General features: G+C 33.7%; 1 protein-coding gene across 4 annotated transcripts in view; it reads left to right on the forward strand.

Moving 5' to 3' along the window:
• The window catches only part of rgl2 (ral guanine nucleotide dissociation stimulator-like 2), a 60,257-nt gene extending 38,114 nt beyond the window's left edge, over positions 1–22,143 (forward strand). For all 4 annotated transcript variants that reach the window (XM_056476085.1, XM_056476086.1, XM_056476087.1 and 1 more), the window contains 9 exons: positions 855–914; positions 7,143–7,229; positions 7,452–7,484; positions 8,872–8,993; positions 9,923–10,012; positions 14,752–14,845; positions 17,427–17,654; positions 17,838–17,952; positions 21,549–22,143. In XM_056476085.1, coding sequence (XP_056332060.1) covers positions 855–914; positions 7,143–7,229; positions 7,452–7,484; positions 8,872–8,993; positions 9,923–10,012; positions 14,752–14,845; positions 17,427–17,654; positions 17,838–17,952; positions 21,549–21,730 — 1,011 coding nt within the window. In that variant the 3' untranslated portion in view covers positions 21,731–22,143. The remainder of the gene's footprint in view (positions 1–854; positions 915–7,142; positions 7,230–7,451; positions 7,485–8,871; positions 8,994–9,922; positions 10,013–14,751; positions 14,846–17,426; positions 17,655–17,837; positions 17,953–21,548) is intronic.
• Positions 22,144–25,948: the final 3,805 nt, after the last annotated feature.

A 25,948-nucleotide genomic window follows, 5' to 3' on the forward strand; every position in this document is an offset into this window, starting at 1 on the left:
GAGATGTTTTGGTCCCTTACATTCCTTAAGGGTAAATGGTAACTATGGATTTTGTAGCAATGTTAAAAGAACTCTTGGATCATTAAATGAAAATATTTAATGGCAGCCTTAAATTCCTTAAGTTGGCCCTTAACCTTAAACTTCAAACTAAGGGATTTCTTAGCTTTAGGACTTTCATCCAACCAGGCACAGGTGTAAAACCATCATTTAAAAAAAACACCTCAGGCTTATTATTTTGCTTTGATGCACTGCGATAAAAACTAGTTGACCAATGTGATTGGTGCATTTGTTCATATGTCTTAATTTGGCAACTATTAAACACTCACTGGAAAGCAGTTTGAATATATATTTAGTCGGAAAAATTTTATAATTCCAATTGGGCCAACAGTAAACACATACACTACATGCATAGTGCGTAAGTGCATAGTGTGTATTTGGCACACAAATTGTGTGTTTTTGCTTCTGCCCAAAAAGGTGCATCTACAGCATGGTATAATGAATGATATATTCTACAGTATGAGGTATGCCAGAGCTAAAACTCTACAGACGCATTCTAGGGACCAAAAAAAAACTCACAATTTGTTGTCATTCTGCATACTGTCACCATTTTTGTAGAACACAAAAGGAGACATGGACTTTCAAAAGACTCTAGTGACAATCAATGTCAAGATCCAGAAATGACAAAAAAAGTAATACTCTTCCTCTGCACTGGAGCTCTGAAAGCACATTCAGATCCCCAAACGGTCACAACATGCCAGATTTAAATGCATCACGCAAAACCATTTTGCAAACACAGAATTATTTATGCCTCCATAGCACAAGTTTCCAGTAATAAAAGCACTTTCCTTTTGCAGGAGGGGACTTCCAAATTTGCAAACCATGACACTAAAATCAACAACAGGAGATTTACAGGGGTAAGCATTTTTTTTAAATATATACAGTACACACACACAAACACACACACACTCACATACACTTGTATTACTGTAGTTTTCTTTGGTATCTTTAGAAAAAAATGTTTTCTAAATAACATGTAAATGTATTCTGTAGATCAGGGATGTCAAACTTAATTCCTGGAGGGTTGCAGCCCAGCACAGTTTAGGCCCAGCCCTGCTTCAACACATTTACCTGTATAGGTTTCAAACAAGACTGAAAGACTTAATTAGTTTGATCAACTGTGTTTAATTAGGGTTGGAACTAAACTGGGCAGGGCTGCAGCCCTCCAGAAATTGAGTTTGACATCCCTGCTGTAGATTGTGCAAGTCATGATTTTCCATAGACTTCTGTTGTTTTTATACCAAACGTTGTTTTTTCACTAATAACCAAAACATTATTTAATCGTTTAAAAAAATAAAGTCAAAAATCTCCAGTTTTACTATCCTTGTGGCGACGTTTGATTTACAGCAGGGGTTCTCAATCTTGGTCCTGAAGGTACAGTGTCCTGCAGATTTTAGCTCCAACCCCAATCAGACACACGTGGGCTAGCTATTCAAGCTCTTATGCTGCGGTCACACTAGAGTTTGAGCATGCGAAATTCTGTCGTACAGCACTGCGAAAAGAGGCGGGAATAAACAAGATGATTAGATGTTTTAAAAAGCTAGGGATTGGTCCATATTTTACATTTCTCTCCAGAGAATCTTAGATTGGTCTCATGCAGTCACGTGATGCTATTTTGCAGGTCAGAGTTCACCAAACTTGAACTTTGCAATGCAGTAAACTGCGAAACTTGATGCACAAGCTTACGTTACCGGTCTGTGTTATTCACGCGTGTATGAATGGAGATCTATTGGGTGAATGTCTATGCAGTGTGACCGCAGCTTTTCTAGGATTTCTAGAAACATCCTTGCAGGTGTGTTGAGGCAAGTTGAAACTAAAATCTACAGGACACTGGATCTCCAGGAATGAGTTTGAGAACCCCTGATCTACAGCATAGGATAAAGCAGTACAGTTAATTTTACAATATTATCATGTTTTATTGTTATAAAATGACTGTAAATCAATCATTTAAACTTTTGTAAGGGCAATTTTTATAACTTAAGAACTGTATCTGTGCTTTATGTCAACTAGGCATAATTAAATTTAATATATAGAAATATAAATTATACAATTTTAAAACAAGCGCTCATTTAAGGATAGGACTGAAATATTTTGACAGAATGATTGCTATTTACCTTTGATGACTGAATGCACTTAAAAACATTGGGCCCTATCATACATCCGGCGCAATGCGGCACAAGGCTCATTGGGGGTTTAGTTTATTCATAACAATTTGCTTTTGTAAAGTTACCATTATTAGCAGTATTAATCATTATATGCATATTTATATTTGTTTTATTAAAAACAAGCTTAGATTTGTCCACCTGTCAGGTTTTAGACGATATGGGGCACAGCATGTGTATTTGGATGTAACTCAGTTTTTAGCACACACTTCGTTATTACTGTTCATTTGCTGGAAATTAGAACTGGATTTAGAAATAGTTTTGAAACAAATGAATCATCAAAATAGAGCCCATTGTATTTGGGGAAATGGCATGTAATATTTATGTATGTAGATGTAGATGTAGCAAAATCTTTGGTAACACTTTATAATAACTACACACTATGAACTATTTATTAAGCATTAGCAAATAGTGACTTCATTATCTGTTAAGCATTAAGTCTATATTAATAAACGTTAATATGACAGTTGTAATGACAGAACAACAACACCCGGACTCTGCTTTTATCATACTTGGGGACTTTAATCAGGCAAAACTCACACATGAGCTGCCTAAATTCAAACAGCACATTACATGCCCCACCAGAGGCAATAAAATTTTGGACCATTGCTACACCACAATAAAGAATGCATATCGCTCCGTCGCCAGAGCAGCTCTAGGACTCTCCGATCACTGCCTGGTTCATCTTATACCAACTTACAGGCAAAAACTTAAAACTACTAAGCCAGTATTAAGGACTGTCAAGAGATGGACCAACGACACAGAGCAGGTCTTACAAGCCTGTTTTGAATGCACTGACTGGGATGTTTTTGAAGCTGCAGCCACAGATCTGGACGAGCTCACAGAGACTGTAACATCATACATCAGTTTCTGTGAGGAGTTATGCATCCCTACCAGGACCTACTTGTCATTTAACAATGATAAACCATGGTTCACACCAAAACTCAGACAGCTTCGTCAGGCCAAAGAGGATGCTTACAGGAGTGGTGACAGGATCCTGTACAATCGGGCCAGGAACACATTGACAAAGGAGATTGGTGTGGCTAAGAAAAGCTATGCCAAAAAGCTGCAAAACCAGTTTTCAGCTAACGACCCTGCATCAGTGTGGAGAGGCTTAAAAGATTTCACTAATTACAAGACACCGTCCCCCAGTATCGACAGCAATAAACATATTGCAAACGAGCTGAATATGTTCTACTGTAGGTTTGACACCTATGACCAGACACTTCACACCCGCCCGGATCATCTCCCTACACAGCCATCAACACCACATCAACACAGCCCGGACCATCGCCCTACACGGCCATCAACACCACATCAACACAGCCCGGACCATCTCCCTACACAGCCATCAACACCACATCAACACAGCCCGGACCATCGCCCTACACAGCCATCAACACCTCCAGCCATCTTCCTCTCCCCCCCTGCTCTTCAGATCAGTAAGGAAAATGTGCGTCAGATCTTCAGTAAACAGAAGAGAAGGAAAGCACCAGGGCCAGATGGTGTCTCACCAGCCTGTCTGAGAACCTGCGCTGACCAGCTGGCTCCCATTTTCTCCCATATCTTCAATAGATCACTGGAACAGCGCAAAGTTCCATCCTGCTTTAAGCGCTCCACCATCATCCCAATCCCAAAGAAGCCAAAGATCACAGGACTCAATGACTACAGACCTGTGGCCTTAACATCTGTGGCCATGAAGTCATTCGAAAGACTGGTGCTAGCATATTTGAAGGACATCACTGGACCCCTGCTGGACCCCCTGCAGTTCGCCTATAGAGCAAACCGGTCTGTGGATGATGCAGTCAACATGGGACTGCATTATACCCTACAAAATCTGGACAAACCAGGGAACTACGCAAGGATTCTGTTTGTGGACTTCAGTTCTGCCTTTAACACCATCGTCCCATCACTGCTTGAGTACAAACTGGCCCAGCTCTCTGTTCCTAGCTCTGTCTGTCAATGGATCACCAGCTTTCTGACAGATAGACAGCAGCTAGTCAGAATGGGCAAAATCACATCCGACAGCCGCACCATCAGCACTGGTGCCCCCCAGGGATGTGTTCTTTCTCCACTGCTCTTCTCCTTGTACACCAACGACTGCACTGCAAAAGACCCCTCCATCAAACTCATTAAGTTTGCAGACGACACTACTGTTATCGGCCTCATCCAGAACGGTGACGAGTCTGCATACAGACAGGAGGTGGAGCGGCTGGCGTTATGGTGCAGATACAACAACCTGGAGCTGAACACGCTCAAAACAGTGGAGATGATAGTGGACTTCAGGAGAAACCCCCCTGCACTCCCCCCACTCACCATCATGAACAGCACTGTGGCTGCAGTAGAGTCATTCAGGTTCCTGGGCACCACCATCTCTCAGGATCTGAAGTGGGACACTCATATAGACTCTATTGTGAAGAAAGCCCAGCAGAGACTGTACTTCCTTCGTCAGCTGAGGAAGTTCAACCTGCCACAGGAGCTGCTCGTACAGTTCTACTCAGCTGTCATCCAATCCATCCTCTGCACTTCAATCACCGTCTGGTTCGGCTCAGCTGCCAAAACCGACCTCCGTAGACTACAGCGAATAGTCCGGACTGCTGAACGAATCACTGGCACTACCCTTCCTACACTTCAAGAACTGTACTCTTCCAGAGTGAGTAAAAGGGCTCGCAAAATCACTCTGGACGCCTCACACCCAGCACACTACCTGTTCGAACTGTTACCGTCTGGTCGGCGCTTCAGAGCACCGAGCACAAAAACAGCCAGACACAGGAAAAGTTTCTTTCCTCAGGCTGTCTACCTTATGAACAGTTAAATATTCCCCTACTGTGCAATAAATATGTGCAATACTTTCTCATACGCACTTGTACACAGCACCTTATATCAATATACAATGCAATACTTTCTACATTCGCACTTGTACACAGCACCTTATAACCTGTATATTTATAACAATCTGTACATACAACTCAACATCCAGGTTTCTTCACTAACCGCATCTGTTTAATGTTCATCATTTTTTATTATTATTATTTTATTTTTTCAGATTATTTTGTGTTGTCACATGTCACTTTATGTACACTGGAAGCTTCTGTAGCCAAAACAAATTCCTTGTGTGTGTGAAGCACACTTGGCAATAAAACCGATTCTGATTCTGATTCTGATTCTGTTAGTAAACAGTTTATAACTGCAAGCTACAAATGCTGTATTCTTGACTTGACCACATTTATAATCTGCTTAATACTTGTACTTTCATAAATTGTTAATGATTCATTTTTCATTAATAAATTAAGTATTGCATCATTTACAAACCAGTTATTTAAGAGTCGTTAGTGTTTTTTAAAGATCAGTCAGAATGAGTTAATAAATGATTAATAAACGTTTATATCTGATTATTCAGGCATTTACTAATAGTTAATTTGTATGTTAATAACTGCTTTATTAACTCAACTTTATCCAGTTTTGTGACCTAATCTAAAGTGAGGACTACTAATGCTTTATAAATCCTTTATAAATGATAATTAAAGGCTCAGTTAAAGTCTAAACAGGAAAAATGACATAAACGACATTATTCATTTCTATTCATTTAAAGATACACAAATGAAACTGTATTAAATAAAAAATAAATCTTTGCAACCTTAATCTAAAATAAAATTACTGAGCAGTTTAAATATTATTATTATATATTATTATTTAATATCTTATTATATTGTTAACTGATTATATTGTTGTTTTATCCAATTTGGTGTATTTTGACACTCCTGTTACTCAGCGATGTTTAAAGTTTACAGTCATTTTACTTGTTAGATCAGATTGCAAAGATTATTGTTCATTTGAAACTGAGCCTTTAATTGTCATTTATAAGGGATTTATAAAGCATTAATAGTCCTCGCTTTAGATTAGGTCACAAAACTGGATGAAGTGGAGTTAATAAAGCATTTATTAACATATATAGTAACAATTACTATACGCCTGAATAATAAGATATATAAACATTAATTTCAATAGTTTAATAATAATGTACTAACTCATTCTGACTTATCTTAAAAACCATCAACTACTCTTAAATAAAAAATGGTTTATAAATAATGCAATGCTTCATTTAGTTTTGAAAAATAAGTTATTAACAAAGTATGAAAGTGCATTTATTAAGCACATTATAAATGTATTTATAAGTCAAGAATACAGCATTTGTATCTGCAGTTATAAACTGCTTACTAACGTTTATTAATATAGAGTTAAAGCTTAACAGATAAAGAATTCACTATTTGCTAATGCTTAGTAAATGATTCATAGTGTGTAGTTATTATAAAGTGTTACCAAATCTTTTCATTATTTCTCCTTTATATCATTGTTGATTATGTTGAGAGAATTCAATAAGCTGAGGTAATTTCAGTGGTGACCAAATTAAATGCATCTGATTGGCTACTGCATTTATAACCTCAGTAGAAACATTCAAGATTGATTATAATGCCGTGCAATTAAAAATATTATTTAGTTTTGCAGAGACATCTTTGTTCCGAATTTCTGTTCATTTAAGTCCCAAATAAGTCCTGATTAAATACTTACTATGCAGTAAACACATTACAATAAGGTTTTGATTTCAAATAAACTCTGTTGTTTTGAACAGTATTTTAACAGGGTTTACTCAGCTAACTTTAGCACTGAAAAGCAGTGCAGAAATAAGCAGAAAATCAGCATATTAGAAGGTTTTCTGAAGGATATTGTGACAATGCGACTGGAGATGAATGATTTACAAATGTATAGGCTCCAAACTTTTAACTGGGGTTTTACAATGTATATAATGCAAACTGCATTTACTTAATATTTTTATTACAGTGTGATGTACTATATAATGTTTGATGTGCTGAAATGCATTCCCAAATTTTTTTAATATTATTATTATTATTATTTTCTTTGCAGTCGTGTGCTCAAGGCACTGTGCCATACCTGGGCATCTTCCTCAGAGATCTCACCATGCTGGACACTGCAGTCAAAGACAGACTAGAGGTGAGATTTAGTTCCCACTCCACCATCAAACACGTCTAACAGAACTGAAAAAAAGAGACCAAAAACACAGTATCAACACATCAAACTGTGAAGTATAAAAATAGCTGTGGTTTCGCTATGGTCAAAGCTCAACAGGGGAAAAAAAGAGAGACGTGTCAAAACAAAATTGAGTCATATTTGCACTTGTCAAAGTGTAACCACGATTAATTCTGTCTCTTACAGAATGGCTTCATCAACTTCGATAAACGGCGACGGGTGAGTTCAAGAAGAATTAACATGGATGTCATTCATTTAAAGGGATAGTTCAACCATAAAAATAAAAAAGCTGTGAATTACAGTAGCTCATCATAAGGCCATCAAAGATATAGGAAACTTTTATCTTCGGGAAATAATTAAAGATGATTTTTTAGAAACTATGGTTCTTGGTGGTGAATAAAATACAAGTTAGCATATACAAGTAAGCAAATACGCAGGCAAAACAATGGTGTATGACGATACATTGTGTTTTTTTTAAGTGATGCAATCAGCCTGTGTAAGAAACTCAACATTTTTACCAAAATAATAGTCAAATCACCTTTATTTCTATAGCAATTTATGCAATGCACACAAAGGGTTCTGTTTAATGGAGAGGCAGAGAAATGTTGACAGAACCGGTCTAATATGATCATACTTTTTGATTCTAGTAAGCACTCTGCATTTTAAACCAGCTGAAGTGTCAATAATGCTTGACACATTCTGAATCAGAATCGGAAAGAGCTTTATTGCCATGTACGTTCACACATACGAGGAATTAGTTTTCATGACAGAAGCTTCTACAGTGCAACAGAATTACAGAGACAGGATAAAAACAGATAATAAATATATTTAAAAAATAGAAGTAGTGAATTTAAATATACAAATTGACAAATATGTGCAGCTATCATATGCATTCTGGTGTAATAATCAAAGAATTTGCTGCCGTACCATGGCTGCAGCAGACACAATGATATTACGCAGCACTCTTACTTTGCTAACTAGCTGGGGACTATTTTCAGACTCTGCATAACATTATTGTTCCTGCAGCAGCCATAGTACGGCAAAAGGTTCTGTTATACCAGAATGTGAGTATAGTTCCTATCCATATCAGCCTGTAAAATAGCATTTTTTTATTTTTTAACCGTTTTAAAGGAAAAACAAACTTAATTTTAACAAATTATTTTTGAAAACATGACAATATGTTTCAGTTGTCTAAAAAAATGCTTCCTGATTTCATATTTTTTTTAGATATTTAGACTAAAAACAAGAAATTAAAAACATTAAAACATGATGTAACTACAGAAGTCAAGATTTTGAAAATTACATTTAAAATTGTTTCTGAGATGTACAAGATGCTCATGGTCTAATCCGATTCAATGATTTATGCTAAGCTAAGCTAAAAGTACTCCAGCCAGACCTGGAGATCGGCTAATTGGTTTTAAAAATGATAAAATTCAACTCTTTAACTGTAGTAAAATGAGTTTTATTTTAAATAATGGGGTATTCCTTTAATGCTCTACTGAAGTAAAAGGGTGACTTACTGTATAAGCATTTTTTTTTTCCTTTTTGGTGAATTATCCTTTTAATTAGTTTCAAAAATGTTAACATGACATTCTCTTGATTTCAGGAGTTTGAAGTCATCGCTCAAATCCGCCTCCTTCAGTCCTCATGTAAAAACAGCATCTTTCGAACCGATGAAACATTCATTCATTGGTATCACAGTGTACCCACTCTGCGTGAAGAGGAAAGGTTAGTCTCTTCTGATGCATTTTGATTGGATATATGAGCCTGTTCAAACCTGGTCACTTCACAAGTTTGGACAGATATATGAACATAAATGTGTCTCCACTAAACAGATGAAATTCTGAACTTTATATCCAGGGCTATATGCAAGTTTAACTAGGTGAATTTAGGTCAGATACACTGCATTTTATTTATTTATGTAGTCTATAGGATGCTTTGTACATCCAGTAAAACCTCAACACAAGTCCACAAGGTAGGTTCTGCGACTACTGTCATTTTGGGCTAAATCAAAATATCTATTTTTGTAACACAGATATTTGCAAGGCATTATTGAAAACTGTAAAAACTTTACATAAGCATGTGTATAACCTACTGTCTCAAAAACAAAACATTCTTCCTTTGTAAATGAGCGAAATACAATATTTTTTTATTATTTTTCTCCATTTATAGAGATAGGCTCCTACATGTACATGATGCATCTCTATTATTAATGCTGCCGTTTGATATTAATTTAACATTCTAGTTTGATCATTTAATAATTAAAGACTGGTCAAAAATAAAATGAAACGGAAACAGTAAAATAAAAGTGAAACAAACATCGCACTCTGTCATCTGTGGCTTTGCAGTGTTTATATCTGACTATGTAATATAGCACATAACACACTCTCACAGGGCTTTTTTCTCACGTTTTGGGAGGAGTACGATTTGCATATGTGGTTTCATCCACCAGATGCATTTAAACCTGTTAAGTTTCGTCTGGAGTGCGTCCCAGAACAACTCCTGAAGTGCTTTGAGCAATCGTGTTTATATCTGACTTCAATACATTTTGGAGAGCATTTTTATCTGCACTTTTTATGTTCTGATATCTATTTAATCCGAAAAAACACTTGAAGTGACCAGCACTATATGACAATGCTTATTCATTATTTTAATAGCTACAAGCTGTCCAATCAGATTGAAGCACCAGGTGAGCCGAGTCCTGGCCGTGGCCTGAACCCTACAGTGATCATCACACAATGTCCAGAGTAAGAAAAAAACTTCTCTTAATATGCTCAATCTTTTTTACGGTTTTGGGTATTTATTAAGGTTATTAAGTTTTTAACAAGTTTGCATAAGGCAGTCTGCCCTTGAACATCTACACTACCTGACAAAAGTCTTGCCCCCTTTCCAAATTTTAGGAACAACAAATAATAACTTGACTTCTAGTTGATCATTTGGTATCAGAAGTAGCCGAAAGGCAAAGGCCTCTAGATTGTGCTTATTTCACCAAAATAAAATATGGCCAGGCCTTGATTATTAATTATTTAATTAGGACAATAAGGTCCAACTTTGCTTAGGCAAAAGTCTTGTCACTTAACAGAAATAATGTACAGTATAGAATATAAAGTCATGGTGCTGTTGGAGAAGAATTAATAATGTGTATGACTCCCATGAGCTTGGAGGACTCCATCCATACATCTCTGCAATGACTCAAATAACAAATTAATAAAGTCATCTGGAATGGCAAAGAAAGCATTCTTGCAGGACTCCCAGAGTTTATCAAGATTTGTTAGATTCATCTTTAATGCCTCCTCCTCCATCTTATCCAATACATGCTCAATAACATTTATATCTGGTGATTGGGCTGGCCAATCCTGGAGCACCTTGACCTTTTTTGCTTTCAGAAACTTTCATGTGGAGGCTAAAATATGAGGAGCGCTATCCTGCTAAAGGATTTGCCCTCTCCTGTGGTTTGTAATGTAATGGGCAACACAAATGTCTTGATACCTCAGGATGTTGATGTTGCCATCCCCTCTGCAGATCTCTACTGAATCTCATACTAAATGTAACCCCAAACCATGATTTTTCCTTCACAAAACTTGACTGATTTCTATAAGAATCTTGGGTCCATGCAGGTTCCAATAGGTCTTCTGCAGTATTAATGATGACTGGGATGCAGTTCAACAGATAATTCATCAGAAACTACCTACCTGCCACTTTTCCAAATGATCAACTAGAAGTCAAGTTATTACTTGTTGCTCTTAAAACTGGGATTGATGACAAGACTTTTGTCAGGTAGTGTACTCTGACAGTCAAAATACTGTAGATGTAGGTCAGGCCTGGAAGATTGTGTTGTTGAAATCACACTTGAAATTATATGATAAAGCCAACAGCATTGTTACTGTTCATATCACAGTGTGCCGAAGAAGAGCTGGATATTTAGAATTTTTAGTCCATAATGTATTTTTTCCCAATCTAAACTGATTTAAGCTCACAAAATGATAAAGTATTTGATTAAAAGAAGAAAGGGGGGAAAAAATTATAAATAAACCCCCAAATACTTATCTTCGGTAATAATTTTCGCACTGAAAAACAGAATTTTAGTCTTCTTAATTTATCATTGAATCAAACTACAAGCACAAATTCATAAAACATTAAGTCGTAAATATGCATTTAAAATAGAACATTATTAATAAACATTATATTTATATTTTCAACATATAGTTTAGCTTTTGATATCAGTAGTAGTTCATCTAAAATAAACATAATGCATGCTAAAAATAGTTTAAAAATAAATAGATGTTGTCTCTTAAAAAATGTAAATTTATACCTAAAAAAATATTTCCTAACTGCCATGAAGCTTAATTCTGTTCTTGGAATATTTGGCATTATAACATGTATTCATTCCCTTCAATATAATAAAATTAACTGTTCAACATAAGCATATCAAGATAAATGTTTATCAAATTGTATAAATGTTAAGTTTTTTTAAAGTACAGCACAATTCTCAACACATACTGATGCTGTGGTTTAACTTGAGGAGAAACTAATCATATGCTAAGCCTTAAATGAAAATGGCTCTCATGTAATAGTTATTTATTATACAGCTGAAGGCAAAATGATTAGCCCCTCCAGTGAAATTTGTATTCATTTTCAAATGCTGTATTTCCCAAGTGATGTTTGTACGACAAAGACATTTTCACAATATTTCCTATTATATTTTTTCTTCAGAAAGATGCCATATTTCTTTTATTTTGGGTGGAATAAATGCTGTTTTTAATCATTTTTAAGGTCAATATTATTAGACCCCACTGCTTTGAATTCCATGTTTTCGCTTTGAAATAAGTTTATTTCACTGCATTGGCAGATTATTTAGCTTGTTAAAAGGAAAAACCCTCTTCATTTTGAGATATTATTTCTAAAAACTAAATATTTTTTACTTTTTAAAAAATGCTTCATGCTTTAACAATTTTTAGATATTTAGACTAAAAGACAAAAACTATAAGTAAGAAATACATTTGTATATATATATATATATATATATATATGTGTATATATATATATATATATATATATATATATGTGTATATATATATATGTGTATATATATATATATATATATATATATATATATATATATATATATATATATATATATATATATATATGTGTATATATATATATATATATATATATATATATGTGTATATATATATATATGTGTATATATATATATATATGTGTATATATATATATATGTGTATATATATATATATATATATATATATATATATATATATATATATATATATATATATATATATATATATATATATATATATATATATATATATCAGAAGGAAGCCTATTTTATTGGGTGGAATAAATACAGTTTTTAATCATTTTTAAAGGTCAATGTTATTAGATCCTATTTATTTGAATGTTTGTCATGTTCTCGTTTTGAAATAAGTTTATTTTTCCTACCCCATTAGCAGATTATTTTAATAATCATAATAATTCCTTACATTTATATAGTGCTTTTCTGGACACTCAAAGCGCTTTATACTTTTTGGGGGAATCTCCTTATCCACCACCAGTGTGCAGAATTCACCATGAATGATGAAGCCAATTATGATATGGGGATGGTTTGGAGGCCATGATGGACAGCGGCCAGTGTGCAAATTTGGCTAGCACGCCGGGGTTAAACCCCTATTCTTTTTTTTGAAGAACATCCTGGGATTTTTAACGACCACAGACAGTCAGGACCTCGGTTTAAATCTCATCCGAAAGATGGCGCTCACTGAGCAGTATAGATTCCCCATCAATATACTGGGGCGTTAGGACTTACACAGACTGCAGGTTAAGCGCCCCCTGCTGGTCTCACTAACACCACATCTGGCAGCAACCTAGCTTTACCATGTGGTCTCCCATCCAGGTACTGACCGGGTGTAGCCCTGCCTAGCTTAAGTGGGCACCTCCTGCAGAGAGCTAGCTACCGATGGTTTTAAAGAAAATACTAACTTAATTTTGACATATTATTTCTGAAAGCAAGACAATATGTTTCACTTGTCTAAGAAAATGCTTCTTGATTTAATCATTTTTAGATATTTAGACTAAAAACAAGAAATTAAAAACATTACAAATGCTCAACTTATGTTAACTGAAGATTAAATGTGGCCAGATTTGGCTTTTATTTTCATTTGTTTTAGTTTTGTAGCTTGTTTGTTAGCAATGATGGAAATGAGAATAATGGTTCAGGTAATGTGTTTGAATGGATTGATCGTACTCTTACGATTTCTGCTTTATTTGCTATAATATGGGTTATATATTGAGAAGTAATGGCATTAATAATTGAAAATTCTCAGTTTTCTGGGATTTGCGGGAGTTATTAAGTATGGGTTTGAGTAAAAGTTTAACTTTGGATGCAATTTCTTCAGATTGCAAAGAAAACATTGGCATTTAAAACTTAAAAAAGGTCATATTAACAAATGTACTCATTTGTTTTGATTGAAAGTCTCTTCAGAACATTAAAATAGTCTTGTCTAAAGACATGTCGGGAACTTTTTGTTATTTTATGCTCTAAATAACATTCTTATTTTAAATGTCATCTGTAGTTGAGAGAATAAACCAAAAATACACAATGATTTCCAACTGTTTCCATAGAATACATAAAAAGGAAGTGTTAAAAACTGTGTGATATAAATGAAAATGTATGTATAGATTTATTTTATTATTTCTTTATATGACTTTAGATTTTAGCACTTCAGGTTAGTAATAGATTATTTTATAATGTTAATAATACATTATTTATTTAAACATTTTTAAGTAATCCTATTCATTTATGACTGTTAGCTGAGGACCACTGCCCTTACTGTCTGGTTGAGAGCCACTGTTCTAAACTACCCCATTTTTAATGTTAAAAAAGGCATTGTTTGTAGTTTAATAATAATTTAAAATCATCATCATTGTCATTTCCATCCAGCATTGCTTTTCCTTGGCAAAAAAGAGTTGCAACTGAAAAACAGAAAAGAAGATATTTTGAAAAATGTTTTATAGCCACTGCCTTATAAAAAAAAGGAAATAAAAATACTACAGAAGTCAATTGCTGCCAGTTACATCTTTTTAAAATTATTTTTTATTAATATTATGATCGGTATTTTCTGCAAAGTTTATCCCGAGCTCATTTTTTTTGTTCTATAAACCTTTTGAAATGACAGTGTTTCCTGTTGGCTATTTTGAGGATCAAGCTCAGTCTCCAACGTCCACACACAGATGTTTCTTTTTATGAGCTTTTAAGAGTAAGCATGCTGCTCACCTTCAATAAAATGAAGCTTTTCAGCAGCACAAAAACGCTCTTATCATCTGCAGTTCAGCGTTTGGCACTTCAAAGCTATAGAGTTGTGTCTTTACACCCGGGGTCACAGTCTATTCAGAGGGAATCAGTGTCATATGCATCTGACAGCATATACGGTTTGTGTAAGATTGTGTATTGTCCTCTTTTCAGCGCTCTCTCAGCTGTTGCCAATACGACAATGGACGCTGATGGCATGTTTGACTTTCCATCTCCTGTCAATCAGCTGCTCTCTAAGCTTTGCAAGGTAAGAGCTTTATTTTGATTACAGCGCAGTAATGCCTCCGCTCTAAAGTGTTATCAGCAAATTAGGAGAGATTTATTTTTTCGAGAGCCAATAAAAGATCTTTATTGTGTTTTCAAGTGTTTATCTGTGTGCACTTTATGCGGCTCCTTTACTGTATTTACAGTAGCAGATGGAGGTTTGGTTTAATTTGAACTGTTTAATGGTCAATGTCTTATGATCTGAATTCTTAGAAAATGTGTATTTTATAATTAATGAGCTATTATATATAGATTAGTGTTATTTAATAGACTTGCTGAATATTTTATTATTATAAATAATAGTCTATTTTTCTCTATTAATTGAAAATGTAGATTTTTTATTTTTAATGTTTACTTGGTTCTAACCATTAGTGTTATTTTATTGACGATATTATTTTAAAATATTAAATACAATTCTTATAAAGAGGGAACAAAATATATTCATTATTTATTTTTTATCTCATACTGACATTTTTTTTATATTTTTTTAGCTTAAGAGAATACTAAAAATATTGTAAAATAAATAAATAAATGAGTTATTTTATAGACAAAAAAATATTGTGCAGATGCAAATATATTTCTACATGATTTTTGTTTTAACAATTTTTATTTTAATACATATCACCAACCCAAAATAGCAACAATCAAACTATCATTATTATTATTATTATTATTATTAATAATAATAATAATAATATTAGCAATAGTAACAACAATGTAAAAAAAGTTTTATATCCTATACTGACTTGTTTTCCACTATTCTAGCTTATAAGCAATAAAATGTTGTTGTTGTTGTTGTTGTTATTATTGATTTAATAAATAAACAAATTAATGAATAAAATTTGAGACGATAATTATAATTGATTTATCCACCTGATATATATATATATATATATTATCGGCATTAACGTGCTGTGTTAACGCGAGACTCTTATCGCGCGATAAAAAAAATATCGCCATTAATCTATTCTCAAAGTTGGGTTGGGAGCTGTGTCTATTCTACGCAAGCTATGATGACTTTCACCTTGATATATAGCGCGGATGTATACCTGACCGGTGAGCCGTCTGACAAACAAGTGCCCTTCTCATTCAAATCAGCAGGATGCCTGACTTTAGCTGCAGTTCGGCAGTTTCACTTTAACTCATGAACATTTCATTCATACGCCGTGACAAACTGGGGTATTAGACGCAAATAAGGAGCAAGGACTGGTGAGAGTGTTACAGAATGTAATAACGCTCGCCAAACGTAAAGAATGCGCCGCCTGGCTCGAGAAACCCGTTCTCAAAGACTTATTATTTGGGTAGCAAACATATTCTGAATGCCTTCGGCAGAATTCAAATGAGCCATTTTAATCTAGATTAATTTTGAAATTTTGATTTAAAAAATTAATCTATGCCCAGCTATATTATATATATTTGTACAACAGTTCTGTCTGGTTCTCGAATCTGTTTGGCTGATAGCTGTGCGATATTCCCGTATAACGGCACTCGTACTGTCTCTTCACCCTTCTGTATTACTCTGCCCACACAGAGTGACAGCTGGTTAATAAACTCACTACAGTTTGCCAAACATTGCTGCTGTTGGACATCATAATGTTCTTTTGAGGGTTTATCAGGCGAGAATGTGGTTGTTTAGTTTGAAACTATGCAGTTATTTATACGGATAGTGCCTATTTTAAATATTTATAATTTCGGAGATTCAGCATGTTTGCAGCCATCAGCCTGACATGCTGAGCAGAGCAAAGACGGTTGATGTTCCACCACAAGATGGCGACAGAGACCACATAATAAGTCCTTAGGGGAGAAAAACGTTTTCTCAACTCAAGTTTCAAACTACAGCTGATCAAAACATTACAAAAACTGTTAAGTGACTTTATAAGTCGATCTCTCTCTCTTTTGTATGTTGTAGTGCTGTATTTATACCACAGTAATCTGGTAGTGTTTGCTTTGTTTTGGCTTTTTCTGAGTTAATTATTGTGATCTCCCGATTGCAACAGAGAAATACTGAGAGTAAACTGAGACGGCAATTAATGCCGTTCAGCCTTATAATCTTAAAATGTGAGCAAAATCAGCTGTTTTGTCATCATTTTAGATATTACGCTAGAGAATCATTTAAATGCTAGCTCTAAAGTGACGTTGGTGACGGAGCAACAGTCTTGCTGTTCTGACGTCGGCTGCAGCTGTGAATCAATGGCGGAAGAAAGTAGTTCCTCTTACAAAAGGATTATTGAGACTCCTGTGTTTGATATTTTGTTTAATACACTTGATTATGCCGTCAAACTGTTGTATGATTGCAATATCACCCTCGTAGTAGTGCGATGTGGCCGTATATCATCACTGGTGGGACACTAAGGTACTCGCCCTGCGGCCTTGAACCGATGCATGCCTCCCACCAGTTCCGATATACAGCCATACCTCACTGCTACTCGTATTGCTCATATATCAGGGGGTTGGACTGGTTAATAACTACATATAATCTATATTAAAGGTCTTTTTTTTTAAATATGTTCATATAAAACTCATTTGTGACTGAACTAATACAGTTTTCATAATAACTATTTCAGCATGTTAAATCCCCGTCCGTTTCCTGTCTGGACGTTGATTCGTCACCGCCGTCAAATGATTCCACACCCTCAATCCTGACCACACCCACTACAGCTGTCAAATCACATCGCCGCTCCGTCTCCTGTGGCAACAACCCGACCAATAGCAAACCAGAGGCAGGGCCTGATATGAGAATCGTTAGGATACGGATGGATTTACACGATGGCAACTTATACCGCAGCATTCTGGTAAACCAACAAACAACATCCATTAAAGAGAGCAAAAACTGCAGCATTTAGGGCTTTAAATCTGCTGTATTTCACAGCAGCAGTCCAGGGTTACATCAGACTGTTTCATGTCTGCCCTTGTTCAATGTGGATGCTGTCTCTCTTTGTTCTAATGTTTTTTTTTATTATTTTGTGCTGCCTCAGGTTACCAGTAATGATAAAACACCCACTGTAATCAGTTCTGCATTAGAGAAGCACAACCAGAACGCTCAAGAAGCCTCCAAATATGAGCTGATCCAGCTGCTGCCCGAGGGGAAAGGTGATGAGGACACATTTTTCATGTCATACAGTGATTTCTTTTTTTGAATCACTTTCTAAAATGAGAAATAATGATCTGGAAGTAATGACTGGACAGTGGGACATTATTAACTTGATAGTCAATCACAGAGAATATTTAAATTAAATATAGAGTATATTAGACTGTTGGTAAAGAAACACATGCTATTATTCAGCAAGGATGCATTGAATTGAAAGAAAGTGACGGTAAAGGCAATTGTAGTGTTATAAAATGTTTTTAAAATATAGTTCAAGTTAATTTTCTTTTAAATTATTAATTAAAGAATATGTCATAAGTTATTAAGAAAGCAATATTTAAGTTTCATTTTTAAAAGATATAAAAACGTACTATCATAAAATACACTGCAATAAATTACATTTAAAGCTATTCAAATACACTGAAAAACATTATTCTGCAGAATTGCTGCAAACTATATATTTTGAATTTAAACAAACAAATTTAATTTTATAATGTTTAACTTAATTTTTTTTGTTTAAATTCAGCCCAAATTAATTGTTTACAACCACTTAACGTTAAAAAAAATTGTAAATCCAAGGAATCATCCTTGAATCTTTTTTTTTTTTTCAGTGTAATAAAATATTTAGCTGCTTGTTCAATCTACTTATTTAAAATGAGCTGAAACTAAATTCTGGAGAGATTCTTTTTGGGACAACTTAATTATTTTATGTTCAATCCACTTAAATGTGTTAGGTTAACTTAGTCAATTTGTGTTGGGACAACGTGAATAAATTGTGTGGAACCCGGCATTTTTAACAGTGTAAAAAGCAATTTATTACAAAAATTTTAATAATTGTTGGGACACATTATTATATAACAGAGCTCAACTTGTTTTTGTACAATTTGGGAGTCTTGATAAGCATAAGACTTAACATTTCAATAAAATCTTACTGATATGTTTATATTTAATTTAACAATATAGAAACTATATATGGGCAGCATGGTGGTGCAATGGGTAGCACGATCGCTTCACAGCAAGAAGGTCACTGGTTAGAGCCTCAGCTGTTTCTGTGTGGAGTTTGCATGTTCTCCCAGTGTTGGCCTAGGTTTCCTCCGAGTGGGAACATGTGGTGCAGGTGAATTGGGTTGGCAAAATTTTCCGTAGTGTATGTGTGTGAATGAGTGTGTATGGATGTTTCCCAGTGATGGGTTGCAGCTGGAAGGGCATCCGCTGTGTAAAACATATGCTGGATAAGTTGGTGCTGTGGCTACCCCAGATTGATAAAGGGACTAAGCCGAAAAGAAAATGAATTAATGAGTAACTATATATTAAATGTATCTAATGTAATGTAATTACATTAAATTTAAATAAATCAGTAAGGTCATTTTGAAATTTTAAGTCTTATGCTCATCAAGGCTCTCAAATTGTTCAAAAACACAAGTCGAGTTAAATATTAAAATATTGTTGTTGAATAATTAAATAACATTAAATTGAATTATAATTAAATAACTTAACAATACGATTTAACACTAACACTAATGTAACATTAACCCTTTAACTGCCCCACCAAGAAAGCAAAATTTTAGATTGCATTTCTTAACTCCTAATGTTGCTAGCTAACGTACTCAATGCATTTTTTTCAACACATCCCATAATTTCTAAAATATCAACCTCTACCAAATGCTTGATATGTCAGCTTATGGTAAAAGTATTGGAATTAATACATATACTACAAAAAATCTGAAAATATGAAGTGTAAAACCAATTTATTTAAAATATATATATTTAAAATTGAAGTACGCTATAAAATATTTCAGATTCTCATTTAACATGTTTTCTTGTTTTGTTTTTTCACAATAAAACCAAAATCAAGTGCAGTAGTGCAACAGGATTATGCTTGTTTGATTTCTTTTGTAAACCAACAACGCTGTGTGTGTGTGTGTGTGTGTGTGTGTGTGTGTAAGCCATTATTTAAAATGGTCATTCTTTAAAACACTTTAACAGTCATTATTTAAAACAGTAAAAACATGGTCAACCACTTGGTAGAGCGGCAGTCAAAGGGATAATAATAATAATAGTAATAATAATAATAATAGTAATAATAATAATAATAATTCCTTACGTTTATATAGCGCTGTTTCTGGACACTCAAAGCGCTTTACACATTATAGGAAGAAATCTCCTTATCCACCACCACACCACACACCAGCTGATTGGTGGAGAGGAGACAGAGTGATGAAGCCAATTATGATTTCGTGACGATTAGGAGGCCATGATGGACAAATCAAAGGACATCGTGGGATTGTTAACGACCACAGAGAGTCTGGACCTCGGTTTAACATCTCATCTAAAGAACAGTGTTTACTGAGCAGTATAGAGAACCCAATAATATACCTAGGTGTTAGGACCCACACAGATCGCAGGTTAAGCACCCCCTGTTGGTCTAACTAACACCACTTCTGGCAGCAACCTGGCTTTCCCATGTGGTCTCCCATACAGGTACTGACCGGGCGCAGCCCTGCTCATCTTCAGTGGGCGACCATGTGCAGAGAGCTTGCTGCTGTTAATGTTATTTAATTATTCAACTATATAATATTATAATACTTAATTCAACTTAATGAGCATAAGACTTAATATTTCTAAACAGTCTTACTGATATATTTATATTTAATTTGGATACATTTAGTATAAAGTTACTATATAATTATAGTTACAATATGTAGTACAATATGTAATTTTCTTATAATTAATTAAAAGTTATTTAATTATAATTTAATGTTTTTTTAATTATACAACTATGTCATATTTTAATATAATATATAAATCGCAATATTACTATTTTTACAGTTTTTTAAATAAAATATTTGCAGCCTTAATAAGCATAAAAAAATAACAAAAACAAACAAAATTTTTTTACCAAAAATATTTTCTGATTACATTTATACTATTTATACTATAAATATAGATGTTTTTGTACTAATTATATTTAAATGCATTGCTTATTTAATATGAATTAATTTATGTAAAATATACAATAAAAAAATATATACAGCTGAAATCAGAATTATTAGCCCCCCTGAATTGTTAGCCTCCCTGTTTAACGGAGAGATTTTTTTTCAACACATTTCTAAACATAACAGTTTTAATAACTTATCCCTAATAACTGATTTATTTTATCTTTGCCATGATGACAGTTAATAATATTTGACATTTAAAGGCTTACCTAGGTTAATTAGGTTAACTAGGCAGGTTATGGTAATTAGGCAAGTAATGGTATAACGATGGTTTGTTCTGGAGACTAATCGAAAAAAATTTAGCTTAAAGGGGCTAATAATTTTTTCCTTAAAATGTATTTAAAAAAATTTAAACTGCTTTTATTCTAGCCAAAATAAAACAAATAAGACTTTTTCTAGAACAAAAAACATTATCTGACATACTGTGAAAATTTCCTTGCTCTGTTAAACATCATTTGAGAAATATTTTAACAAGAAAAAAAAAAATCAAAGGGGGGCTAATAATTCTGACCTCAACTGTACATTTGAACAATTTTTAACTGATTAAACAAAACTGTTAACACTTGTGTGACCTTTTCTGTTGGGTTTCATTTCTTCCTCTGCAGAGTTAATAATACCTCCAACAGGAAACGTCTTCTATGCCATGTCTTCAGCCAGTGTGGACTTCCTGTTGCGGAGACGAGGAGGAAACACACCGACAGGCTCTCCAAATCTCGGCAATGAAACCAGCGCGACCTTCCCTCGAATCAAAGCCAAGGGCAGGAGACTAGTGCGCACGCTGTTTTAACACAAAAACAGGACATTCTAGGCCACACAAAAGACATCAAATATGTCATTCAGAGCCCGGGGCGTAAACAGTGTACAATTGACCCAAATATGTAAGTCCCAATATTTGTAATTTGAGTGAAAGCTTGGTTGAAATTGCTCTAAGATGTAAGTTACTGCTAAACATTGCACTATTTTTGCATTTCATAAATCCATAATGAATTTCAAGTACCTTTTTGCTGATGTCAGCATTTTCAGGACTCCCCGTCTACCTCTTAAGCTAAGGTCCATTGGTTAAAGATTATTGGTCACAGAACTGCATTACTGAGGCAAGGCACTGCAGGTGAAGAGGGTCAAACAATTAACATTTCATTTCATTAAATATGGGCTTATTTGCATACATTTCAAGCACAGAAATCTGAACTTTGAATTAGTCAGGTTTAATATATATATATATATATATATATATATATATATATATATATATATATATATATATATATATATATATATATATATATATATATATATATATATATATATATATATTATATAATTTTTTTACATAATAGAGTTAAATGCATTTACATAGGAAGCTCTTTTTAACACTCCATAATACAGAAAACACTGTGAACAGCTATACAAAATGAAGGCATTTTATGTATTACATATGTATTTACATATGTATTTATGTACATGTATATATGTATTTATTTATGGATTACATAAAAACCTTCAGAATATGGTTATGAATAAAACCATTGACTTTCATAGTATTTGTATAGCTTACATAAACCAAAGAAATGAAAGTTTGATTCATGTTGATCTGCTGAAATGGAGATTATATGAAAAATAAAATTTAGAGAAAACAGAAATACTACAAATTGTTAATAATAAAATATAAAACACACCTCCTACTCAATATTTCATTAGTTTGCTGCGAGTAAAAAATAAGAGGAAATTAAGCTAAAAAAGCGAAAATTAGCCCCACCCCCTACTCAATATTCTGTTAGTTTGCTGTAAGTGAAAGAGGAGAGAAAAAGCTCAAATAAACTCCGGCCCCTACTCAATATTTTTTTTGTTTTTTATGAAAGATAAGAGCAAATAAAGCAAAAATAAACCCCGCCCCCTACTCAATATTCCATTAGTTTGCTGTAAGTAAAAGATGAGAAAAAGCTCAAATAAACCCCGCCCCCTACTCAATATTCCATTAGTTTGCTGTAAGTGAAAGATGAGAAAAAGCTCAAGTAAACCCCGCCCCCTACTCAATATTCCATTAGTTTGCTGCAAGTGAAAGATGAGAAAAAGCTCAAATAAACCCCGCCCCTACTCAATATATTTTTTTAGTGTCGTATGAAAGATAAGTAGGCGACGCAGTAGGTAGTGCTGTTGCCTCACAGCAAGAAGGTCGCTGGTTCGAGCCTCGGCTGGGTCAGTTGGCGTTTCTGTGTGGAGTTTGCATGTTCTACCTGCGTTCATGTGGGTTTCCTCCAGGTGCTCCGGTTTCCCCCACAGTTCAAAGACATGTGGAATAGGTGAATTGGGTAAGATAAATTGTCCGTAGTGTATGAGTGTGAATGAGTGTGTATGGATGTTTTCCAGAGATGGGTTGCAGCTGGAAAGGCATCTGCTACGGTTCATTCCGCTGTGGCGACCCAGGATTAATTAAGGGACTAAGCCGAAAAGAAAATGAATGAATAAATGAAAGATAAGAGCAAATGAAGCAAAAATAAACCCCGCCCCCTACTCAATATTCCATTAGTTTGCCGTAAGTGAAAGATGAGAGAAAAAGCTCAAATAAACCCCGCCCCCTACTTAATATTTCAGTTGGAAATGAGTAATAATACTAATCAGTCATAATAAATATTATGTCACAATAAATACTTACATAATAAAAGTCTGCAGCAACTCTTCTGGTTCTCAGGACTTTAACAGTGTATTTGCCTGCAGTGTCTGGCCTTAATGAGACAGAGCAGCTACACTCACCACACACAGAAGGTACTTTTACACCTGTGGAACATTTCAAACAGTTGCTCTGTGTGGGCAGAAAGATACTGAAAAACACCCACCTACCTGAAAAACACTGCCGCTCGCCAATGTCCTCACCAAGTATACAAACTCATGCTGACTGCACTTTCTCTTTAAATATATAAACAGGATTAATTATGCTCATGCTAATGTTTGAGGCTCTTTTCTAAAACCTAGTTAAGCATACTAATTGAAACAGACCCTAGAAACACTGTCAACTTATAAAACAGACTCAAAAATAAAAAGAAAAAAGTATGCTCACCATTTAATCAGCCAATTAGGCTACAAAAAGTAGGCATGAGAAGACGGGATAATCATACAACCTACATTTTGAAGCGGTTTTTCCGTGGGGAGCACCTATAATGCCTTAAAGTGCTTTCTATGTAGGTAGCTTTACTAGGTTTTGGGACAGAGCCAACAGTGTGTTGAAGTGCAGGTCAGTAGTTCTGGCTGTTTTTCAAAACAAAATCAACCCCTTTAAAAAAAACTTCAAAGCTGTGCCTGTGACATTATTTTTGTACTGATAAAAGCTTTTAATGCTTGAATAGTCAAGCTGGTACCCTGATGAACCTTGCGCTCATAGCAAAGAAGAGGGGTTTACAATTCATTTCAGCGTGTTCGGAATAGCACACTACCCCAGCTAACAAAAACAGGTTGCTAGAACGTTTTGCTAATGTTGACCCTAAAGGGATAGTTCATTTTAATTAAAATTTAAAACCTCAAGTGGCAAAACTTTATGAATTTCTATCTTCTATTGAACACTGAAGAAGTTACAGCGGGGAAAATAAATATTGAACACGTCACCATTTTTCTCAGAAAACATATTTCTAAAGGTGCTGTTGACATAAAATTTTTCCTGGATGTTGGTAACAATCAAAGAAATTCATATAGGCAAAGAAAACAAATCTAATTAGTTTATAAACTAGTTATGCATAATAAAATGAAACCACGCAAAAGTATTAAACACATGAAGAAAGGGAGGTCTAGAAAGGCAGTGAAAGCCCAGACAGCAGCTGAAATCACTCAGTAGTCTGCCCTTTCTCAGTGTATTAGCTGCTTTAGTCTAACATCTACATTAGCATGATGATGAAGATGAAGCCAGGGTGGACATTTCAGCAAGACAATGGTCCAAAACACATCCAAGGAAACTCTCAAATGCTTTCAGAGAAAGAAAATCAAGCTGTAGAATGGCCCAGCCAATCACCTGATGTGAATCCAATATAAAATGCAAATTAAAGATCAGATTTGATAGACAAGAAAGAAAGGTTTGAAAGTAAAAGGTCAGTAAATGTTGACAGAATTTTCAGTTTTGAGTGAACTATCCCTTTGTTATAAAATTGTAATTTGATTAAACATCCAGTTTTAAGATAGAGTTAATTTTACAGTAACGTTTCACCAGCATATTCCTAAATTTATAATTAAAATGTTTAATTTGCATAGTTGTTTAATTAATATTTCATTAAATCCATAAAATTGGCAGTATTTTTGCATAATTGTAATTGTAATATAATTGTATATATATATATATATATATATATATATATATATATATATATATATATATATATATATATATATATATATATATATATGTGTATATATATCTATATATATATATATATATATATATATATATATATATCTATATATATATATGTGTATATATATATCTATATATATATATATATATATATATATATATGTATATGTATATATATATATATATATATATAAATATATATATATATGTATATATATCTATATATATATATATATATATATATATATATATATATATATATATATATATATATATGTATATATATCTATCTATATCTATCTATATATATATATATATATATATCTATCTATCTATCTATCTATCTATCTATCTATCTATCTATCTATCTATCTATCTATCTATCTATCTATCTATATATATATATATATATATATATATATATATATATATATATATATATATATATATATATATATATATATATATATATATATATATATATATATATATATATATATATATATGTATATATATATATCTATCTATATATATATATATAAATATATACACACATAAACATACACTTCTTTGCTTCAAATCAAAGTTTATACTGTTGTAGTTCTCATAGCTGGTTTGGTTGCCTTATAACGCCTTAATGAAGACCTTTTTATATCACTATTGGAAAAACCA

Source organism: Danio aesculapii, chromosome 16 (genome assembly GCF_903798145.1).
Source record: "Danio aesculapii chromosome 16, fDanAes4.1, whole genome shotgun sequence".
Classification (NCBI taxonomy): Eukaryota; Metazoa; Chordata; class Actinopteri; order Cypriniformes; family Danionidae; genus Danio; species Danio aesculapii.